Source organism: Polypterus senegalus, chromosome 6 (genome assembly GCF_016835505.1).
Source record: "Polypterus senegalus isolate Bchr_013 chromosome 6, ASM1683550v1, whole genome shotgun sequence".
Taxonomy (NCBI): domain Eukaryota; kingdom Metazoa; phylum Chordata; class Cladistia; order Polypteriformes; family Polypteridae; genus Polypterus; species Polypterus senegalus.
In genome coordinates this window covers 87,559,212-87,582,771 of record NC_053159.1, presented here as the reverse complement: position 1 = coordinate 87,582,771, position 23,560 = coordinate 87,559,212, and the positions used below count along the sequence as shown (strand labels likewise).

At 38.2% G+C, this 23,560-nt stretch overlaps 1 protein-coding gene across 1 annotated transcript in view; it reads left to right on the top strand.

The window, feature by feature from the left end:
- Positions 1–23,560, top strand: part of LOC120531252 (contactin-associated protein-like 5) — a 558,720-nt gene that overhangs the window by 288,430 nt on the left and 246,730 nt on the right. The window contains exon 9 of the mRNA XM_039756501.1: positions 7,812–7,955. Coding sequence (XP_039612435.1) covers positions 7,812–7,955 — 144 coding nt within the window. The remainder of the gene's footprint in view (positions 1–7,811; positions 7,956–23,560) is intronic.

The window sequence follows — 23,560 nt, the reverse complement described above, 5'->3', positions numbered from 1 at the left end:
AAAAAGCTCTCCGTTCAAGATTTGATGGTCCCCAAGGTAATGTTACCTTCTTCGCTGCGTTATAACCTATTCCATGTATCTATTGTTCTCAGTTAAACAATATTTTCTATGGTTTGTGTGAAATTTATCCTTAATCAACTCCCAACCATGCCTCTGTTTAATTAAAACATAATTGTAAAAGCATGGAGAGATGAATATGAATGATTGTAAGAAAATGCATTTTTTAAATGTTAAACATTCAAGGCTGGTACTCATCTAACAGCCGATTGCTGCCAAGATGGCTTCCAACTGCCCATTGGAAGGCTGCACCGAATTACCATAAGTACGAAAAAGCAGGTGCAAACAACGGATGGATGGAGGAAAACTGCAAAAGTCTTATTTTTCCTATACAAAACCTGAAACCTGCATGCTGGAAAGTTTGGCCTATAAAGATGTATTATTGAAAAAATATATATAATGCGTCCCACTCTCCCTACACTGTAAACTTGTGATATACTTTGTGAAAAGAAGAGCCTCGACACACATAAAAAGGTTTGGGGCAGCCACCCATATATTCTCCTTGGCTGCAAATGGGTTTATTTAGTGCACTCGTGTGCATTAGTTTGAGTCCTGAATCAAACTGATGTGCTGAGGAAATGATGGCAGCTTTAGAGGGCCAAAACCGGAAGTGACATCATCCATGACGGGATTCGGAAGTGACATCGCCTGTGGCACCAGAACCGGAAGTGACGTTGTTCGTGGCTTCAGAGCTGGAGGTGAGGTTGTTTGTGGTGCTGCAACTGGAAGTGATGTCGTCCGTGGCACCGGAGCCGGAAAGTGACATCATTGGTGGTGCATCTGGTAGGTTTTCCTGTATTTGGCCTGCGGAGATAACAGAAGTGGGATTAGTGCACCCTGACACCCCCTGGCCTGGCGTGTAATTACCTTGACTTGGTCCATTCAGCTTCCTTCTACTCGCACATGTGTGACAACTTTAAAAGATAATGAGCTTGTCATTAAGGGAATGAACATCTGCCCCTCTAAATGCAGGCAAGGCAGCCATTGTGCAAAGGATCCTGTTGTTGCCATAGATGTACAGCATTTGTCTTGAGAGTTTTAAGGTGATACCTGATTTCAGTTTTGAACCTGGCAATAACTTCAGAAAAATTGAAGGCTGCCACTGAAACTGAGGATAGCAGGTGATCTCATTTGCTGAGAGTGCTGGATGTGAGAAAGTAAGTTGATTTATTAGCGGCTTAGTTGCTCTAATTAACAGGTAAAATGATTATTACTTAGGCAGCTCGCCTAACTTGGCAAAATTGTTTTTTTCTAAAACATGAAGTGCCTTTCGCTTATGGTGTCCACTGACATAAAGAACAATATAACAAGTTCTGACTTAACAAAGCAGATTTGGGCTAAAAACTCTTCATTTACAGTAGAAATGTGGTATCACTGTATAAAATATAAGAATGTGTATTATCTATTAAGTTCCTGTGTTAGTTTTCCAGAAACATGCCAGGGTTTAAGCAGGATTTCGAAGTCTATATAGTTTAAAACTGACTAAAAATTCTATTTGAAATTCAATGGAGGACATAAAATAGCTAATATCCTATAAAATGTCATATTTTTTATAACTGGTGGGATATTAAATCGAAATATGGTTTTCCTTAGGGGTGTGCACTGGTTAGAGCTGCTGACTTGTGAATTTAGCTTGAAGGGTTGAATTTCTGCACTTGTTCTAGTATTTAACAATCATCTCAGAATTACTCCTAGGAACTGCACTATAACTCTGACTAGGAGAGGAATTTGTTCTACCTTATGAGAAGCAGTTATGAAGTATCCCACTCCGTCTTCCGGCAAGGAGTAGAAGGTCTCATTTGAGAATGAATGCCATTACAATTGTATGGCACGCTGAGCTGCTCATGATGATGTTTTGTAGTTTCCTGATGTTTTGTAGTTTTACCACCACAAAAAATATGAAAACAATAAAAATAATATTCAAAGAAGTAGGAGGAGAAGAAGAAGTAATATCACATCCACTTCAGAAGAGGTCATCCACCTGAAGCTAAGCATGTTCGGGCCTGGACATTACTTGGATGGGAGACCATCCAGGAAAAGATTGGGTTACTGCTGGAAGAGGTGTTGGTGAGGCCAGCAAGGAGCATTAACCTTGTGGTCTGAATGTGGGTCCCAGTGCACTGCTCAGGAGACTGTGCTATAAAAATAATGCTGTCCTTCAGATGAGACGTAAAACCAAGGTCCTGGCTCTCTCTGATCATAAAAGATCCCTAGGCATCCTTTGTAAAGAACAGTTTGTATCCCAATGTCCAGTCTAAATTGCCTTCCATGGCCTGGTCATTATGGCCCCCTAATCATCCTCTGTCTAACTGTCTCGCACCCCTTCACCTAAGAGCTAATGTGTGGTGAGCGTACTGGCACAAAATGGCCCCCGTCGTATCATCCAGGTGGATTCTGCACATTAGTGGTGGTTGAAGTGGCTCCCCACTCACAATGAAAACAGCTTTGAGTACTGAGAAAAGCTTTGCATGAATGTAATGAATTATAATTATTATTAAGAAGAAGAAAGACATAAAGTAGGATATTGCTCTAAGCTGAACGTAATTGTTTGCACTTCACAACAAACACCAAGATAGAAAGACACATACACCAAATAAGAGCTAAGCCATATAATGGGCGTGTTTATTTAATAATGAATGATCATAGTTTCAGAGGAATCAACTTCCAGCTGTTATGGCCACAGGAAATGCCTCATAAAATAACGGTTACTGATATCAGCTATGGATATATTCACGTTGTTTGTGAAGTGGCATTCACTCTTGTACTGTTGTGCTGTCTTCCTGCGTCACACAACATGTTTGTATATCACCATGATCCTCATTATCTTCTGTAAGGCTCTATTTATCCAATACCTTGGAAGACTCTGTCATCCTTCTTGAACCTTCCTGGGCTTATAAAGTGTAAGGTTGAATGCAGAGTTCAGTAGACTTGGGTGACATTTCGCCGTCAAGCACTCATATACAATATGCTGGCTTCTATAATACATCTTGCATCCATGATCACCTGTATGTTGGTAATGTAATATATCACTTGCAATTCACATATGCATACTTATCCACACTTGGAACAATGATCTTTACATGATAGCTTTTTCCATATGGGAAATGAATTTAAACAATTTCAGCACAATGCTACCACAAGATATGTAAAAAGTAAAAGGGGTCTGGATACCTTCTAAAGACACTGTACATGGACCTTCATTCATACTGTATATGTGTGATTTAAAATGAATTCATAGCAAATAATGTAAACTTTGTCTGTGCCCAATAGTGGCCAAATACGTTCAAGAAACAAACCAGTATTTGCTGATGGTGAACTGAGTGGCACAGGTTTAAAATTCCCTCGGCCTGCTGTGTGTGTGCAGGCACAGGTAAATAGTTACATCAAGTGAACTATGATACATAGCATAATGAGAGAAGTTGCAAAATCAAGTGGAATGTTCAAGCAAATTATAAAAAAAAACCTGATCTAAATCTGTTAAGTAGTTCTCTTGTTCGCTAGCTAAGCGGAGGTAAGGTACACATCCCGAGGCTGGTGCGTGAGTAAGGATGGCCGGGCCCCCCACCCCCCAGGGCAGGCATCCCTCTCAGATTTACGCAAATAAATCGGTACCGCAAGCGAACTAAGATGTTTATCACAATGAGAGAAGTCACAAAATCAACCAGAATGTTCAAGCAAATTATAGAGAAAAACCCAATCTAAAACCATTAAGTAGTTCTCTCGTTCGCTAGCTAAGCGGAGGTAAAGTACATGCCCTGAGGCTGGAGCATGAGTGAGGAGGCCCGACCTCCCTCCTCTTGGCCTGCTGCGTGTCTCTTGGATTCGTGCAAATAAATCGGTAATGCAAGCAAACTATGATACTTAGCGTATTGAGAGAAGTCGCAAAATCAAGCAGAATGTTCAAGCAAATTATAGAAAAAAACCCTAACCAAAATCCGTTAAGTAGTTCTCGCATGAAAAGACAAACGTTGGATTTTATATATAAGGAAACAGATATTGGATTTTATATATAAGGAAATTAAGATCAGATGAATGCCAACGGCAGGCACTTTTTCTTAAATAACCTAACATCTACAACCTCACAAAAAACTGCATCATGTCACCCAGGTCCCTGTGTGAATTTTTTCCATCCATTTAAATGCTTGCTACCCTCTGAAGGAATTTCGGCTTTAATATAATCTGATTTCTAAGGCTTGTAAACCAAGTTGTTTTAAAACAAAAATAACATTAACTTGCATACTTGCATCATTTTCCATGTAAAATTAGAGAGCATTCCAATAACTGTGAATGAAGTAGGGTAACTTTTATACAAACACTGTACTTTACAGTTTAGCATTGACATATAACTTAATTGGTCAAAAGTCATTTTATATGTGGCCTATTTGTGGTATATGTGTGGCAGCTTAATGATAAGATTTAATTTACTGTATGACGGGTAGACAATATTTGAATTTGCCCACCTAACCCATTTTTTAAAGTCGCTGGGAAACAGGAACACAGTTGGCAGCAATTGGAAAGCTGTAGAAAGTGCAGTGAGAAACATTTAAAGATCACCTACTTACGTATTAGCGTCTATATTCTACTGAGCATGTTTTGAAAAATTAGTTTCCATTCAATATGTCCAGACATTTCCAATGCTTTCAAAAAATGTGGCTATAGAGCAGGGGTGTCAAACTCCAGGCCTGGAGGACCACAGTGGCTTCAGGTTTTCATTCTAACCCTTTTCCTAATCAGTGACCAGTTTTCACTGCTAATTAACTTATTTTCCCTTCATTTAAATAGCCCTGTTTTTAAGCATTCAGTCCTCTAAATGTATTCCTTTCTTCATTAAATGACAGCCAAACAGAAATGAGATGTGAAACGAGACAACAGATGACCAGCTAAATTGGGATTTCAAACTCCAACCAATCTCTTAATGAGAAGTTGATTCTTGCTGTTAATTAAACCCATTATTTAATTCCATGGCTTGTTGCTGCTATCATTCTGCAACAGCAGACATTTACAAAACAGTTGGTTTTTCTGTTTTTTCTAAGAATGTAAAAATGTTTTGGTGACCTGAGAGATCAACCTTACCAAGACAATCACCTTTCTTTATTTTCAGATATTGTGTGTAGGGCACAGGTTAGCTGGTTATATGCCAGCTTGTTGTGTGTCTCATTATTGTTTGGCTGGTAATTAAGAAAAAAAAAACAAATAAGGGGCCTGAGTGAAGTTAATTAAAACTAAGGTACAAGAAGTTAATTAGCAGCAAAACATGTCACTAATGAAAATGAAATGAAAATCTGCAGCCACTGCGGCCCTCCAGGACTGGATTTCGACACCCGTGCTATAGAGGAATCTCCAGGCAGTATCAGGATCAATGTAATACTTAAAATATTGAAACAACAGTAAATGCTACACTTCTAATCCTGATTCAAAACGATGATCAAGAAATGACATTAGTCAATTAAAAACAGGTGGAGGTTCATCCTTAGTGTTTTTTATGACGGTGAAGTTAATTATATTCAGCAGTAATTTTTATTAAAGCCAACTGGCAAACATATAAAAGGCTTTAATGAATCTCAGCTTTCTTATTATGTATTTCCACATTGTAATTAACATACATTGACAGGCCAGAGACTTTTTTGATGGCACCATTTGTATGAGTGTCTTTGAGTGAGAAGGAGCTAATCCTAAACTGGATATGAATAGATTCCCATTACTCACCTCCAAACCAGTGTAAACATCTGGCATAAAGTGCTTCAGGCAGTTAGATTTCTGTTCACTACAGTTAAAGAACAAACTTTTACAGACTGTGATATTTTGCTTTCAAGGTCAAGCCAGTTTGACCCTCGCATCCGCACCTTCTGTAGATAACTGGAACCAAACACCACTTTTGTTAACTGCAAAGTCCATTTGTATTGGAGATGAAGACATTTCTTAGACACCCAATGAAAATGTCTTGAAATCTCAGAAGGTATCATTTTACCAAAGATGTTTTTAGCAGAATAAGCTTTATGTTATTCATGTTTTTTGTGTAATTTCTATTCCTAAAAAAATGACTGAAGGATAGTTGGACAAGTTTATTGTTTTAAAAAGGACTCAAACGGACATAGAAAGAGGTTTGGGGGCAGCTTCCCATATACTTGAAATTGGCTGCCAAACATGAACGTTGTGGTTCAAAGTTTTACAGACTTCAATCCAGAATAAGAACCAACAGACAGGCAAACATGGCGGTTTTAAAGTCAGGCAGGGGAAGTGATGTCATCTTTGAAGGAACCAAAAGTGATATCCTCAGGTCTGGAGCTGAAAGTGATGTCTTCGGGGTCAGAACTGGGAGTGATGTCATCGGGCCCGGAACCGGAAGTAGCCTTGTCGGGACCAGAAACGGAAGTGATGTTATCGAATCCAGCCAAAATTTGTCATGGTCAGTCTGCCAATCAAAAAGAGAAAGGATCAATGCACCCTGCCATCCCCTGGTCTGGCGTTGAATTACCTTCATTTGAGCCCTTTAGATGCGTCTCATGCGCATGTGTGTGATAATGTATAATATGCATGTACAATATATAGGGGTGAGCGCATAGGCAAATGAGAGAAATGCAGACAGGAAAAGGCTATGCAGGACACCGGAAGGTGGTCAGTGCTTTACCCTTTGGAATAAAGTAGAACTTGTACTGACAGGAACATGGTACACTATGGTATGTCAGTGTGGAAAGGAGGCAATATGACCTATTTTTGGAGAGAGTGACCCAGACTTAATTCCACTGTTTGCACAGAAGTAAATAAAGTACACAGATAGGTGAGCAAGAGGTTGGCTGAGATTCTCCTGGTAGATGAGTGGCAGCAAATTGGTCCATTAACTAGTATATGAAATTGTGTTGCTTATTATGGGGGACAGTGTACTTCATGACTACTAGGAGTGTCCAGTCTTTAAAGTGGATATCCCAGTACTTACAGTGGAAGTTACTGACCATGAAAGTAGTTACCTGGATTGCCCACTCCTGCAAAAGGTCTAAGGTCGTTCCTTAGCCAATGAGTTTGAAGATGAACGACGAGTAAGGACAAAAGTTTGACTAGATGTTGATCTGATGATGCTGATGGTGAAAAATGTAATGATATTAAATCAAAACAAGTTGAAAAAGAAAAAACAGCTGCATAATGATAATATACAGACAAAGTAGCTCCAGTGCTAAGAGTAGGGTTTATGAAGGCATAAGAGAGCATTATTGCAGAAAAGGCCAACGATAACCCAAAAAAGATTCTTTCCATTTTTTTAGAATTAAAAGTAGGTGGAGTGTATGAGGGAGTGTAAAATATACAGAGAATATACTGCTATGAAGCAGTTATACAGCAAAGCATATATAAGCAGTTTAAGTAAACTGAGATTAAGAGATGAAATTGCTGACATGTTTGGAATTGCAAAAGGAGTTACTGTAGTATCCTGAAGATTTTTAAAGATATGTTTTGCACAAACATCAGATTGCATTCTTTACGCAACCCTAGACACATGGAATAAGTTACTGATTAGTGTGGTAGACAGAAGTAGTGTGGTGACTTTCAAATTTTGACTTAACGTCATTTTGGGGAAATTCAATGAATGGGATTGATGGCTTTGTTGATCTGAATGGTTTGTTCTTGTCAAAAACTGTTCTGGAGGGCAACAAAATGCAGGAACTGAGCACTTCTCAATTAACAAACACCACATACTGAATCCACTCTCTGTACAGCATGTACATATTTCCTGGATGTTGAACTTCACTGTTTTTATTTCATAGGCCATGGCCTGGGTGATGGACTTTGGCATACTGTAAGCCTGAGCACTCGAGGATTTCAGATCTCCGTAAGGCTTGACAATGACATGCCCAACGTGCTGGAATCTAACTCTGTAATTGGCTCTGGAGACAGTTTTTTCTTTGGAGGTAAGCTTCAGTTTGTTATGCAGCTTGGTATATAAAAGAAAAAAATTGAAATCCAAAACTAAGACACACAGTTGCACAGCTAATTTAATGTATACTTTCAAAACAAAATATGCATCACATACATACCTTTTATATTATATATAAACAAGCTCCAGTCCTCTCTGATCATATACTAAATAAACAGATTTTGATAACAATTTTGAAATAAATCTTACATCAGTAGATATATTGGAGCTTCAGTCATGGTGGGATTTTTACATCAGCTCCAGTAATTCACCTGATTTTCTGTTTCTGCTAGTTTTCCAAATGTGGTGCCCACATCAAACTGAAGGAGAAGCTTTCACTCACAATAAGGTTGCATTTTGAGATCATGTGTGAAGTCAAAGGCTTGTGCTATGAATAATCTTTAATAATCAATTACTTTTCTCTGAGAAGATTCATGCAGATTTAGATAACAGTTCAGTAAAATGTTCACAGCATAAGATAATATGTTTAAATATATTTCATATATTTAAGACAACCAGATAAAACAAAGTTTGACAGCTAAAGACTGAAGTTAGAAGACAATGCCCTGTAAGCCACTGGGCTGTTTTGTGGTTTTCTTTCCCTTACTATGTTATCCCGTGTAATTTTGTTTTAACGCTAGGCAGGGTCAATAACTGTGTTTGTGATTTGTTCAATCACTAGCTGTGTAGCCCAGCTTTGTAAGTCAGTGGGCACCCGATATTTCGCTATTGGTTAGAGTGTATCAGAAGTAATATTTTTTAACCCCAAGGGCTAATATTATTGCCAGGCAGTGTGGTGTAGTAGTTATGGCTTTCAACTTCAAACCCTAAGGATGAACAAGTCAATTCACCTACATTTGCTCCAACTGGAAAAAACAAAAGAAATGTAGCTAAGTAATCTTGGATAAAGGTATCGGTCACTTTATTAGTAATAATAATAATAGTATTAGGTCACTGGAACTGCTTACTTTTAAACATGCTATACACAATTTTCCATGAATAAAACATTTGTGCTTTTGTTGATGGACAATACAAGACACAATTTTTATTATTTTTTATCTGCAAGGAGTAATTAGTAGGAATAATATGAAATTTAAATATATTATAATTATTATCATTATTAGATGTTTATGTTTTGATTTGTTTGCATTGTTCACTCAAGTACAATATTTCATTTTGCATTTTTCATCAGTTGTAGTCCACCTTTAAAGTTTGCAGATATGAAATGTATATGCAAAGCACAGTTTGAAGTGGATATACATAAGTGCTGTTACGCTGTGTGTTACACTGATGTGTTAACGTGAAGAGCAAGGAGAATGAAGCACTCAAGAGCTACTATCTAATACAACTGTTTATCCCGTGGAAATTGCGGCATACTAATTGAAGAGTGGGAGTGTTTAGGGGGTCAGTTTTCAGCACCTTGACTGAAAGCTGGAGTTTGATAATGTGAAACAGATAACCAAGATGAGAGCCAGTACCTATCTAAAAGTGGCAATAGTCAACAGTAAAAAGCGGTGCTTGCTAACCATTGAACTTTACGTCTCTTTTCATCTTCGACGAACTTTCTCTTTGCCTTTCACAGCATGATCACATCTCATTTTTCCCGTCTAGGACACCACCCTGTCTTCAACGATCCATCTACCGTATTGGTTAGTGGTATTATTCATGTGGCCTGTCAGTCACTTCTATTGCATCTATAAAGCACACTGTCAGCACAGAGCATCTATGTTAGCATAACATTAATAAATATCAACAAATAAAACAAATTTCTTTTTCCTATAAGCTCACCAAATTTTAATCAAATCCGGCAAAGCATTTATTGAGATTTTGGGGTATTTATTTTCTCTGTTGTGGGGGTGGGGGGGATCTTTACCTCTAAATATTGATATACCGAATCAACCTTTCTTTACGAAACTCTACTGACCTAGAAATACCATCCTGCCAAATTTCTGATTTTTCGCTAAACGTGTTTTTGTTGATGAATGAATGAGTGAATGAGCCCATCAACTCTGTATTGTACATATACAGATGAATAAATGTACACATTACTTAAAAGCTGTCCATCGGAGAGGATTTCTCCGCAATAGAATATTTGGAAAAAGACAGTCACACATGGATATGCACAACATTTCCACGTCATCTTTAAGACCATTTCTACCTACTCACATTTATCATTATTTTAGCAGGGTACTTAAGCACTTCCAAAGATATGCAAAAATTGACCTTTGGGTCTTTTTCATACTGCAGTCATCTTTCTGTAGTCTTTGATTCTTCACAATGGTCTGCAGTAGAGTAAGGCCTACCTTAATATTAGAGGCAGAAAGAGAGAGATCAGCCCAGGAAAGTGAAAACCTCTCCCCCCGAAGACTTGAATAGAAGAATACTTATCCATGATAATCAGGGTTATTAACTTTAAATATCCTTTTTTCTGATGAGACTTTCTAAATTTGCCTTTTTACTGACATTAGATTACTTAATAAGACACAAAATTCAAAGTGAAAACATTAGAAATAAATAATCATTGAAATAAACCCTGTGGTCGCCCTACTATGATGAGGTATTCTCTTGTCTTTTATGGCTATACATTGAAACGTTTGAAGCCTTTTTATTGGTCTGAAGCTTTTGCAGTCCTGCACTGTTTGTTTTTGGTCATGTCTGAGGCAGCCATCCTCTTTTGCTCACTATGAAAATTGCACACTTATATGTTGTTTTAGACTAATGGACTCATCATTCTGCTTGTGCTCTTTATAATCATTACACATGAGTGAAAATGGTCAATTATGTGGGCATGGGTATCGCCCTAGAGAAAATTGAACTAAATCGCACTGTACTGTATGTGCACATAATTTTTATTACAACCAGAAACTGAGCAATTTCTACAGATTATGTCATTTTGGAATAATTTTGCTGACTGTCAGACTTTTTTCTATAGATTCACAGACAACCTTAACATATAAGCTTGCTAACAGTGAGAAACCCTAATGTCAAAATGCCTCAGGCAGAACAGAAGACTCTCTTTATGTGTCCTGCATAGACCAACACCTGTGGGTGGAAGACGATGAACTGCATGTTTGCTCAGTATCTTGTAGTTGGGATTTTACACGTCATTAAATGAAGTGGGGTGCATTGGTGAGCAAATTGTGTCCCCCAGGTTGCCAACTGCCTGCAGGAAACCCCCAAAATGAAACTACTGAAGCCTTGTTATCTGAGGGCAAGAGCAAGGAGCCGAGCAGCATTCTACAGTGCCTTTGGTATTGAGAAATGCATATGAGTGTTTGTCTGCATTTGGTTTGGTTTTGGTATAATTTAAAATTTGTTGACTTGCATAGCAGAGTGTTGCATAGTCCTAGCCAATTAACAATAATTTAGCAGTATAATTACCTAAAAATAGAATTTATTTATTCTTTTTTTTCTTTACCAGTTTGCTAGATCTTGATTCTTTCAGGGTTTTTGAATCTGTAGAATTCAATTCTGCACTTTATTTTTTTGGCATAATGTCATTTTTACTATCTTTATATATAATACACTACCGTGGCTGTTCATTTATCTGTTCAGGAGTTTAAATCACCTGTATCGTGCAAACCGTTTGGCCTATTGACCTGAAATTTGGTACACATATACAACATGACATCTACTATCTGCTTTTGGGGTAATGATTTACCTTCAAGGTTATTCCTCTTTCTAATTTTTATTTTATTTTATTGTAGAATCAACTCTCGGCAGTGGTCAGCAGGGCACTGCTCTCATCCCTACAACGTTCGCCGTAACTTCCCCTAACTCGTAATATCTTAAATCATTCTTGAGGCTGATTGAAGACTTAATTGGCAGCTTAAGTGAAAAATGAAAGAAAATGTACTAAGTAATTGCAACACAAAAACTGACTTAATCAGTTTTAACGCAAAAATATGCAGATGGAAGAAGAGACTAAGCAGGCCGCTAAGGTGGAGAAAAGAAGAGCTGCTCTAAGAAGCAGCAAGCGCATCAACCTCTAAGCAAACGAATGCTAAACGTACAAAGAAAGAGTATGAAAAACAGGAATGCTCAAGTCAAGTGTATAAACTGCATGACAGTCGTTACTGGTGTTATTTTTAAAATATTATTGTGCCACCATTTTCAGTTGCACTTGTCATCCATTTTGTGTATTTTTTTAATACCTGCAACCATATTAGTAAACTAATATTAGTATTAGTATTAATATTAGTAACTAATGTTAGTTAAGTTTGGCTCTCCATAACTACCAGAAGTATGACATGTGCCATCATAATGCTGACAGTGTATATAGCAGTTAACTATTACCAACGTCCAAGTTTCTAGACACTGTGTAAAATGTTTAGGGTACATTTAGCTATTTAAATCTATTTAGAGAGTTAAGACTTGTGTTTTTTTCTCAATTTGATTTCCAGTTTGTGTTTTGGGCTTTGGTAATTTTGTTTCGTCATCTTTTTAGCTTTTCATCCCTGCCTGTCCTTGTATTGACATCACTTCCATCTCTTAGTTTTAGATGTAATCTTATCCTATGCTGTTTTTTTTTCATTGTGGTAAAACATCATTACCATGAGATGATCATACTCTTCAACACATTACATTATCCAGCAAAAAAATGGGCCAGGGAGTTTTTTCCATAAATGCATTTGTGATCAATGCAGATTGTGTAATGGTAGGGCATATTGCACATTAAAAAACCTGCTATACTCTTTTTAGAGGCTTTGTACCATCATTTGCTAGTAAAGTTTTGCTGTAATAAATTGTTTTGAAAAAAGCTGGAAACCCTTATGAAATATTGTGCAGAATCGTAAAATTATCATAATGATTAAATATTTAATGTAAAATTCAAACTAACATACGTACATAAGTACAGATATTTCCAAAAATAACTTATTTTAGGTTTTTTTTTTTTGTTTTAACCTAAGGAGAAAAGTTTTTATTTAGTGATCAGCCACACATGATGCAGCTCCTCGACTTGTTAACAAGCTTTTAAATGGAGTCATGTGTGGCAGAGCAGGAAGAGACCTACAACACGCCGTGCTGTGAGTCCCAGTGAGGCAATGTGAGAAAAACATTCCAAATAAAGCAAAATATCATGCTGGGGCTGCTGCTGGGAACCATATTTCTGTACTTCACACAGAAAATCCCTATTTTTCTCTCAGCTTTTAAGAGAATAGGTCAACGTTTTCAAACAACAAATGATGTTTCTAGAAGTAAAGGATCTGAAAGGCCCAAAGCTATTCCAGGCAGGGATGACCACCATCTGAAATTTATGGTCCTGAAAGAAAAGAAAAAAAAGCTTGGAATAATTGTTAGAAAAATAAGGACGGCCAGTTGTCTTTTCCTGGTTTTATGGGTAGAAGTTGCAAGAAGAAGCTAATAATGTCTGAGGAAAATATCAAGGACAGAGTGCAGTTTTTGTCAGAGTGTGGAAAATTTGATGCAGAGTAGTTCAGCAGAATTGTGGGGAGTGATGAATCACAGTTTGAGTTATACTTTGATGTTCCAGGCAGATGTCTTCATAGACTTTGTGAGAAATATAATAGTGAATGGATCTCAATGACAGTTAAGCAATGGAAAAAAGAGGTAACGCTAGTGACAATTCACTTAAGTTTAATTAGGTTTAGTAAGTGCAGTTCAGATGTTCTAGCATAGGCTGAGGACGATCACAGAGCTGTTTTTCTGACTCACAACGCCTGGGTCTGCATGTGTTTTACATGTTTTTGCCAAATATTTGTGGATTGATTGGTATGAGTTAGCATCATTGAGTTTACATAATTCCACCCACATTTGCCACTGCAAGCAGACAAACAAGCAATAAATTTATCCTTACCTCAACAAAGTTGGATATTGAATCTGTGATAAAATACATTATTTCAGTTTACTTTTATTGCCATAAGCATGTTTCAAAACGCAGATACATTTTCTTGAACTGAGATCTTTGCTACCAAATGTCAGGTCAATAGGTGAAATGGTTTGCGAGCTACTGGTGATTTAAATCCTGGACAGACAAAAGGACAGCCATGGTAGTGTATTATATAAGAAGACCAGTTTCCAGTTTGGGGATTAACTTGTCCTGCTTCATATGTAAAAGATTTTTAAACCTGTTTAAACCTGTTGCTGCATATGCTCAAAATTTGCCCTACAGCTTTAGTCTTTGTATCCACACTCTATCCAAACACTGAGAATTGTATAAAATTTTGGTCACTTGACCCTAATGTTTCAATGATCTTAACACCTTGAGTTCTATCCTGGTTATTACAGAATACTAAATATAGACAGGCTTCACCCCATCTTGGTGTTCTAACATACTGTATTAAAAACAGTCACTGACTACGTTTAAAAAATCCTGCTCCTGCTCTCCACTATTTGTAAGGTTCACTATGATTAATACTGCTGAGTATAGGGGAATATTGACTAACTTCCCACAACTGAGAAGTTTCAAAGATCAGAAGTTATTTTTCAGCAAGTCAATGCTGCTGCCCTCAATACAAAGACCACCAAGAATTGTCTTGAGAACAAATCCACCAGTCTTATGTTTTGGTTTGTTCACAGTCCAGATTTAAACCCTATTGAGAATATTTAGTCTCACATTACATACAAACTAGCTGGGAAACATTTTTGCACTACTGATCATCTAAACCTGAGTAGAGCAATATTTTCTGTAAAGAAGTTATCTGGAAGTTTACCCATAAGGCTTTACCGTTTAAGGAACAAACTATCACAAGCTAAGGTATTTTATCTATTTTAAAAATTTTTTGCTAATTTCCTGACCATTCATTTGCTGTTAAAAACAAGAAAAACTAAATATCTTGCAAACGCTGGCTTGGCCAATATTTGGCCCCAGAGTACGGTAATATTAATATAAGAGGTTTCTCTTCATTAGTTCATCAGAAGCCATGGACTGAATCAGACACCATTCTGCGGTATGTTTCAGTTAGCAGCCAGACCACGAATGCATTGGTAACTTGGAGCCACTAGAATACGTGACATAAGGGTGCAGTGAACCACAAGATCAGTTCAGTCTTGATTCCACAGGCCAGGATTATTCTTCTCTGGGTTTGCTCCATTCAATGAGAAAATCACAACATGCTCCTAGGAAAACATATTTAGACAAAACGAACAAGGCTTCAGAGAATTCAACATATCTTTTTCAAAGGACTCCTGCTAAGAAGGAAAAACCCACAGTTTACTTTAAAATAATGCAACATATTGTTAAAATAATGCTGACATAATTAACTGTGGAACTAATATGATTTACAGTTTCATACAATAGTAAATCTTTTGGGAGTCTGACTATATAATGCACAGTAAATAGGATTAAATTAACCGTTAAGTAGAATTTAATTACAATGTAATTTATTTAAATATATTTTCCAATGTTGACAAAACATCACCCAAATAAGGTGAAAGAAGATAAATAAACTGAGCAAAGAACAATTAAAGGATTTATAAGCAAAAAGGAATTTAAAAAAAATCTGCTTTTGTTGCAACATGTGATAATTATTATTTAAATAACTTCTGAAGTTGGTGAAGTCAGGTGACTGTGCCAAAGTCGAAACTGTACCTCAGTATAATAGACTCTTAGAGGAATGTAATCTTTGAAAGAGTAAAAACATTACAAAAGGAGCTCACTGGAAAAAAAAAGCATACAATACTTATTAAAAAGTAAGCTCTCGAGAAATCAATGTGATTCTTTTTAATTATAAGGATTAGAATTTCTAGGAGCTGTAGAAGAGTATGCATTATCTGCAAAAGAAAAAAAAACATTGAAATATGGCTGCTGAGAGTACATTAGAAATTTCGAGGCACTTTCATTTGATTACTCTTGCTGTAGTTATGATTAACATAGTCTCACGATGTTTCCTCCGGGTACTCCGGTTTCCTCCCACAGTCCAAAGACATGCAGGTTAGGTGCATTGGCGATTCTAAATTGTTCCTAGTGTGTGCTTGGTGTTTGGGTGTGTGTGGGTGTGTCCTGTGGTGGGCTGGCACCCTGCCTGGGGTTTGTTTCCTGCCTTGCACCCTGTGTTGGCTGGGATTGGCTCCAGCAGACCCCCGTGACCCTATAGTTAGGATATAGCGGGTTGGATAATGGATGGATGGATGGATAGTCTCACCATACTGTATGTTCAGCAAGTTAGTAGAAGTAACAAAGAGAAAGGCTAGTTTTTGGATAGGATGTTGCGTGATGTCTGACATACTTTGGAGAAGAGACAGTATTGCTTCAGGTTTGTTTCTAGGTTTTTGTACTTTGGTATTTAAATGGAAATGATGGTCTACAACACCTTTTTGAGAAGTTAGGAGCATGCACTGATACCGCCATATGATGACAAACCACCTCAGAGTCCCAGATTAGGACCTGAGTGCAGGCATGCAATTTGTAACACCTCAGCACCACACTAGTTCAGATGGAGTGGAACAGTTTAAATTTTTTTATGGTGGCTGGTGTGCAAATTCTGCCGCCAACCCCCAAGTTTTTCCTGTAAATTGGAGGGCCTACATGCAAAGCTGGATGCAGATTTACATCATACCCAGGACGGAACAATTGCAGGTTAAGGGCATTGCTCAAGGGCCCAACAGAGCAGAGTCCCTTTTGGCATTTACAGGATTCGAACTGCCAGTGCAAATCCCAAGCCTCAGAGTCACTACTCAATCCTACACCTTATTGAAGAAGCAAATAAAAAAAAAACTAAAGATTTGATCTTGGTAAATTAAAGAGAACAATTAACTGTACATGTGAAAAGAAGTAATGTGATAAAGGTGTGAAGGCTTTCTCCTTCTATCAGTTGCTAGCAGGTCTTTTGGTCAAAGGCATGAGGAAAAAATAGACAGAAATATTCACAGATCTGAATGGTAGGAAGCTAAATAAGCACAGTGTTAAAAGTATATCTGCTATGTGCTTGATATCAAAAGTGAAAGAGTTTTCAGAAGAATCTACAGCAGTGTTTCTCATCCACTGGGTCGCAATCTGTCACCGTTGGGTTACGAGTTCCTATTGTTTACAATGGTGGTGTGTTATAGTGTGTTGCGAAGCGAGTCACACTCGACGCCCTCCCAGTTAGATAATCATGCTTGATTCACTCTCACAATTGCGCTCTATTCACCAAGAGGGGCCCAGGTGGGTCACGAACTCAGTTACGTCGTAAAAAGAACAGGTTTTGTGTTTTGACACCAAAAAGAAAGAGAAACGCTGAGCAAGAGTGAACAATGAACAATGTCTAGGTGAGAAATAATTAATAGATGCTTTGACAAGATGACTACAGAGGCACAAGCAGTTCTGGTGGTTGAATGTTGATATGGTGATGGCACTTGAGGAAATGTGAAAGTAATGGAAAGCCCTGTACAAAATAAATGCAGGAGGTGACAAGGTGAGCTGAAAGAAATCAAAGCAAACTGTTAAAAGAGGAGATGCAGAATGTAGAAGGTGTGAATTTCTTGAAAGTGCATAGATGATAGTAACGTGATTAAAACTTGGCTGAATAAAAAGAATTTAAGAAATAATGTTGTTGACTGAGGGAATTTGGAATCATTCAGTTGTAAAGTCTCAAACAAGAATGTTATGAAAAAACTATTAAAGAAGATGGACAAAACAGACACAACTGGCACAATGTAGAAAATCTTCAAAGCAGTTGAACGTTTTAAAGACTAATGATTGACGTGACTATTGTTGAAGAAAATAAACCACATTATTTTAATTTAACAAAAGGAGGTCTTTAATAGCATTAAGGCTGAACCAGAACTTTAAGTTCTGGATGTCATCATTAATGCAGTTTGCACTTGTTTAGCTTAAACATCTCCCACCCCACTCTTCCCATTCAATCAATCAATGTGAACCTGCTTACTTCATACCAACAACAGTTGGGTCACATCTGGTGATGCTTAGTTAGCAAACATTTATCAGTTTTAGTGCTTACAGAGTTCATTCATTGTCTTATCAGTAACTGCCTGCACTCTAAGTTATTCCTTTCCCAAGAACAAAACATTGCCTTCACATAACTCGAATGGAGGTATTTTAAAAGTATGTTATATTAATAAGTACCTATAAAGATATAGATTTGACCAATGCTTAAAGAAAATAATAGTATGAATCTGTTTAACATATATGAAACTGAGTTCTTTACTTATTGTTCAACAACTACATACATTTCCCTAGCGATAGGATTTAAAGTTAATAGGGCAGAATAAAAACCCTGAAGATACCCATACAAATTGAGCATACGTATAAACTGTTTAACTTAATGGTGTGATAAGGAATTTGCTGACACTAACATGAAATATTAACTGATATTAGACCATGGAGCAGCTGCTGCTTCACCACCTGAGGCCATAGGTCCACCACGCCCTCGACCCTCTGCAGTTTGCATACCAGGAGAAGGTGGGAGCGGAGGATGCCATCATCTATATGCTACACCGATCCCTCTCCCACTAGGACAGAGGCAGTGATGTTGTAAGAATTATGTTTCTGGACTTCTCTAGTGCCTTCAACACCATCCAACCTCTGCTCCTTAAGGACAAGCTGACAGAGATGGGAGTAGATTCATACCTTGTGACATGGATCGTGGACTATCTTACAGACAGACCTCAGTATGTGCGTCTCGGGAACTGCAGGTCTTATATTGTAGTCAGCAACACAGGAGCGCCGCAGAGGACTGTACTTTCTCCGGACCTGTTAAGCCTCTATATACATCGGACTTCCAATACGACTTAGAGTCCTGCCACGTGCAAAAGTTCGCTGATGACTCTGCCATCGTGGGCTGCATCAGGAGTGTGCAGGAGGAGGAGTATAGGAACCTAATCAAGGACTTTGTTAAATGGTGCAATTCAAACCACTTACACCTAAAAACCAGCAAAACCAATTAGCTGGTGGTGGATTTTAGGAGACCCAGGCCCCTCATGGACCCCGTGACCATCAGAGGTGACTGTGTGCAGAGGGTGCAGACCTATAAATACCTGGGAGTGCAGCTGGATGATAAATTGGACTGGACTGCCAATACTGATGCTCTGTGTAAGAAAGGTCAGAGCCGACTATACTTCATTAGAAGACTGGCGTCCTTCAACACCTGCAATAAGATGCTGCAGATGTTCTATCAGATGGTTGTGGTGAGTGCCCTCTTCTACGCGGTGGTGTGCTGGGGAGGCAGCATAAAGAAGAAGGACGCCTCACGCCTGGGCAAACTGGTGAGGAAGGCAGGCTCTATTGTAGGCATGGAGCTGGACAGTTTGACATCCGTGGCAGAGCAACGGGCGCTGAGCAGGCTCCTGTCAATCATGGAGAATCCACTGCATCCACTGAACAGCATCATCTCCAGACAGAAAAACAGCTTCAGCGACAGACTGCTGTTACTGTCCTGCTCCACTGGCAGACTGAGGAGATCGTTCCTCCCCCGCACTATACGACTCTACAATGCCACTCGGGGGGTAAACGTTAACATTAGACAAAATTCTTGTCTGTTTTACCTGCATTTTTATCACTCTTTAATTTAATATGTTTTTTTTATCAGTATGCTGCTGCTGGAGTATGTGAATTTCACCTTTTTGGGATTAATAAAGTATCTATCTATCTATCTATCTATCTATCTATCTATCTATCTATCTATCTATCTATCTATCTATCTATCTAATGTAACGTGCAATAGTCATGAATCAGATGCAAGTAAGTTATCAAATTCAACAAGCATATAATAACAAATATATTAATATGCACATGATCTGCTGCCAATTTGGCCAGGAAGCATAATTGAAAGCAAATCTTCCACTATGTTGGAATATAGTTTACTTCTGTGAGGGTGACTATCAGCAGAGTTTGCCTTTTCAGATAGTCTAAAGTTTACACCCATCCACATTGCAACAATGAGATGGTATTTTCAGAAGTACAGTATATAGCTCTGCAGAGTGTTTTCAAAAAGTCTTTGTTTCCAAGCTGTTAAAAACACAGGCATAGTGTGGAGACTAATATGTATGTTTTCAAATGAAAATGTTGTGTTGTGGACGTGTCCTGCCAGTGTGAGCACCTATTTGTATTAACTAACTCCTAACTGGCATAAACCACCACATCCCTGAAGGAAACAAAGCAGTTGAACATATGACAGTCAAAAAAAAATGCAAGTGTTTAGCATAAAGTTTGTTAAAAACATGTGAGAGGAGAAGCTGTTATAATAAGTTTAAATATGTAGTAAATTTTGGCAAAAGAGGTGTAGTGAAGTTCTGATATTTAAGTGATTTAGGTATGGTAGATTCAGATCAGAAAAAGTTGTATGATGGGGGTCAGAAATGGCCAATGAAAGTGAAACTTGAAGCAGAGTTAGAGAAGAATGAGTATTATTATGGCTTGCAAGATCAGAATATCATATGTTTTATGTCAGTTGCCTCTCTGCATTATGTGCACATGGGACTTTGTCCCCATGTCCTAGAAGATGGTGCTATTGTGCAACAATGAACTAAATTGGTTTCCGTTATTTAACATATATTGTTATATATACACTGCTCACAAAAATTAAAGGAACACTTTAAATAAACACATTAGATACATCAGATCTCAATATGAAGTTGGATATCTATACAAATAACGACAGGGCAATGTCTTAGGAACAAAAGGATGCCAAGTCTTTTAATGGAAATAAAAGTTTTCTGCCTACAGAGGGCTCAATTGTGTAGACACCCTAAAATCAGAGTGAAATGAAGATGTGGCAGGCTAGTCCATTTTTTCAAAAACTTAATTTCTGCTACTCAAAATGCTTTTCAGTATCTTGCGTGGCCCCCACGAGCTTGTATGCATGCTTGACAACGTCGGGGCATGCTCCTAATGAGACGACGGATGGTGTCTTGTGGCATTTCCTCCCAGATCTGTATGAGGGCATCCCTGAGCTGTTGTACAGTCTGAGGAGCAACCTGGCGGCGCCTAATGGACCGAAACATAATGTCCCACAGATGTTCTATTGGGTTTAAGTCAGGGGATCGTGAAGGCCATTCAATTGTTTCAATTCCTTCATCCTCCAGGTACTGCCTGCATACTCTTGCCACATGAGGCCGGGCATTGTCGTGCATTAGGAGGAAACCAGGACCTACTGCACCAGTGTAGGGTCTGACAATGGGTCCAAGGATTTCATCCTGATACCTAATGGCAGTCAAGGTGTCTTTGTCTAGCTTGTAGAAGTCTGTGCGTCCCTCCATGGATATGCCTCCCCAGACCATCACTGACCCACCACCAAACTGGTCATGCCGAATGATGTTACAAACAGCATAACATTCTCCATGGCTTCTGCAGACCCTTCAACATCTGTCACATGTGCTCAGGGTGAACCTGCTCTCATCTGTGAAAAACACAGGGTGCCATTGGTGGACCTGACAATTCTGGTATTCTATGGTAAATGCCGATCGAGCTCCACTGCGCTGGGTTGTGAGCACAGGGCCCACTAGAGGACGTTGGGCCCTCAGACCACCCTCAAGAAGTCTGTTTCTGATTGTTTGGTCAGAGACATTCACACCAGTGGCCTGCTGGAGGTCATTTTGTAGAGCTCTGGAAATGCTCATCCTGTTTGTCCTTGTCCAAAGGAGCAGATACCAGTCCTGCTGATGGGTTATGGACCTTCTATGGCCCTCTCCAGCTCTCCTAGAGTAACTGCTTGTCTCCTTGAATCTCCTCCATGCCCTTGAGACTGTGCAGGGAGACACAGCAAACCTTCTGGCAATGACACGTATTGATGTGCCATCCTGGAGAAGTTGGATTTCCTGTGCAACCTTTGTAGGGTCCAGGTATCGCCTCATGATACCAGTAGTGACACTGACGGTAGCGAAATGCAAAACTAGTGAAAAAAACAGTCAGAAAAGATGAGGAGGGAAAAATGTCAGTGGCCTCCACCTGTTAAACCATTCCTGTTTTGGGGGTCATCTCATTGTTGCCCCTCTAGTGCATCTGTTGTTAATTTCATTAACACCACAGCAGCTGAAACTGATTAACAACCCCCTCTGCTACTTAACTGACCAGATTAATATCCCATAAGTTTCATTAAATTTATGCTATACTCTGATTAAAAAGTGTTCCTTTAATTTTTTTGAGCAGTATATATATGTTTATAGAAAAGTCAACTTAGTTGTCATAATCAAATTTTGGCAGTTTTTAATGATATTCTCAATATAATTTTGCATCTAGAAAAAATATGTATTTTTGGGTAGGTGATCTTTTTTTGGTGCTTAGTGTTGCTAACTTGTTTCCAGATGCAGCATTCCAGAGATACCTTTGCTCAAATGGCTGCATACACAGCCTGATGTTTTCAGTTTTGCCCTTTAAAGAAGCCCATTGGTTTTTTTTTTGTTTTGTGATACGATTTAAAGGGTGCATGAACTTGTACATCCTGTTATTCTGGAGAAGCCGGCATCATTATCATAAATCATGTTGATTACTTATGTACAATAAAATATAGCACATGGATCATTAAACAAAGATTAGAAATGTTATGAAAATTAATTTGCTTTTCTGCATTTGGTGTTGAGTATTTGATGTTAATGTTGAGATATCTTTTATAACAGTCTGTAATTGTTTAACAATATGTTGATAGATCCCCATTTTTTTTCAGTTGATATTTTATCATCACTGGTGTTGGTAGCATAATACATTGTGAAAAGTATTGTCTCTTTCCTTTACTCCCTCATGTATGGCTTACTGGAAGCCATCTGCTTCCTTGGCCATTCTCAAATCCCACTGCCATCTTTCTGATCTTCCACGGCTGTTTCAATGTTTCTCTTCAATGATTTCTTTCTGCCACATGCATGCTGTCAGCTATGCCTCATCCTGCATCAAGGGCAACATCAACTACACTTACTTTCTCTGACTCCATTAGCCAGTCTAAACCTGGATCTTTCCCAAGATTGGTGCAGCCAATTCCGCTGGCCAATGGATTTAAACAGAAGAGTAGGCCTAGTAAGTTCTGTCCTTTAAGTGTTTGATCATCTCTCTTTCTTTTCTCTTTCACATGCACACACATCCTCCATCCCTTCTGACAGAGTCTCTCTCGCAGGTCTGTGTTGGCCTATCACAATTTTCATTCCAAAAACACTGCTGTATTATGTGCGTAAACATATATAGAGTAAAACTGTCTGAATTACCCATCATACAAATAATTATTGCTTTTGTAGTACACTTTCTACTGGTAAATTGAAAACATGTCACAATTTTGGAATTACAATACAATTAAAATAAGACATAAAATAGCTAATCATATAATATTAAGATACAGTATATATAAGTAACTATATATAATTATATATAATTTGTGAATCAATATTCAATTTTTTGATTTATTTATATGGTATATTGAGATGGAGCAAGAATGGTGGAGAGAGTAGAAATGTTTTTTTTTTAAATAGGTTCATAAATCCCTTAATAGCATTAATGTAAGTAAATAATTTATAAGCATAAAAGGTAGGAAAGCTGGCAATGGTGGTGAGAAAAACAATACACGAGTTCACACAAATCCCTGAAGAAATAAATCTCTATGGCCTGTGATCATTAGGAAAAGGCCAACTGACAGTTCATTTGCCCAATTACTTCTTGATTCAATGTTGTACAGTAAGTGTGTGGGCTTAACTTGAATTTGTGTCAGGAAATTCGACTCA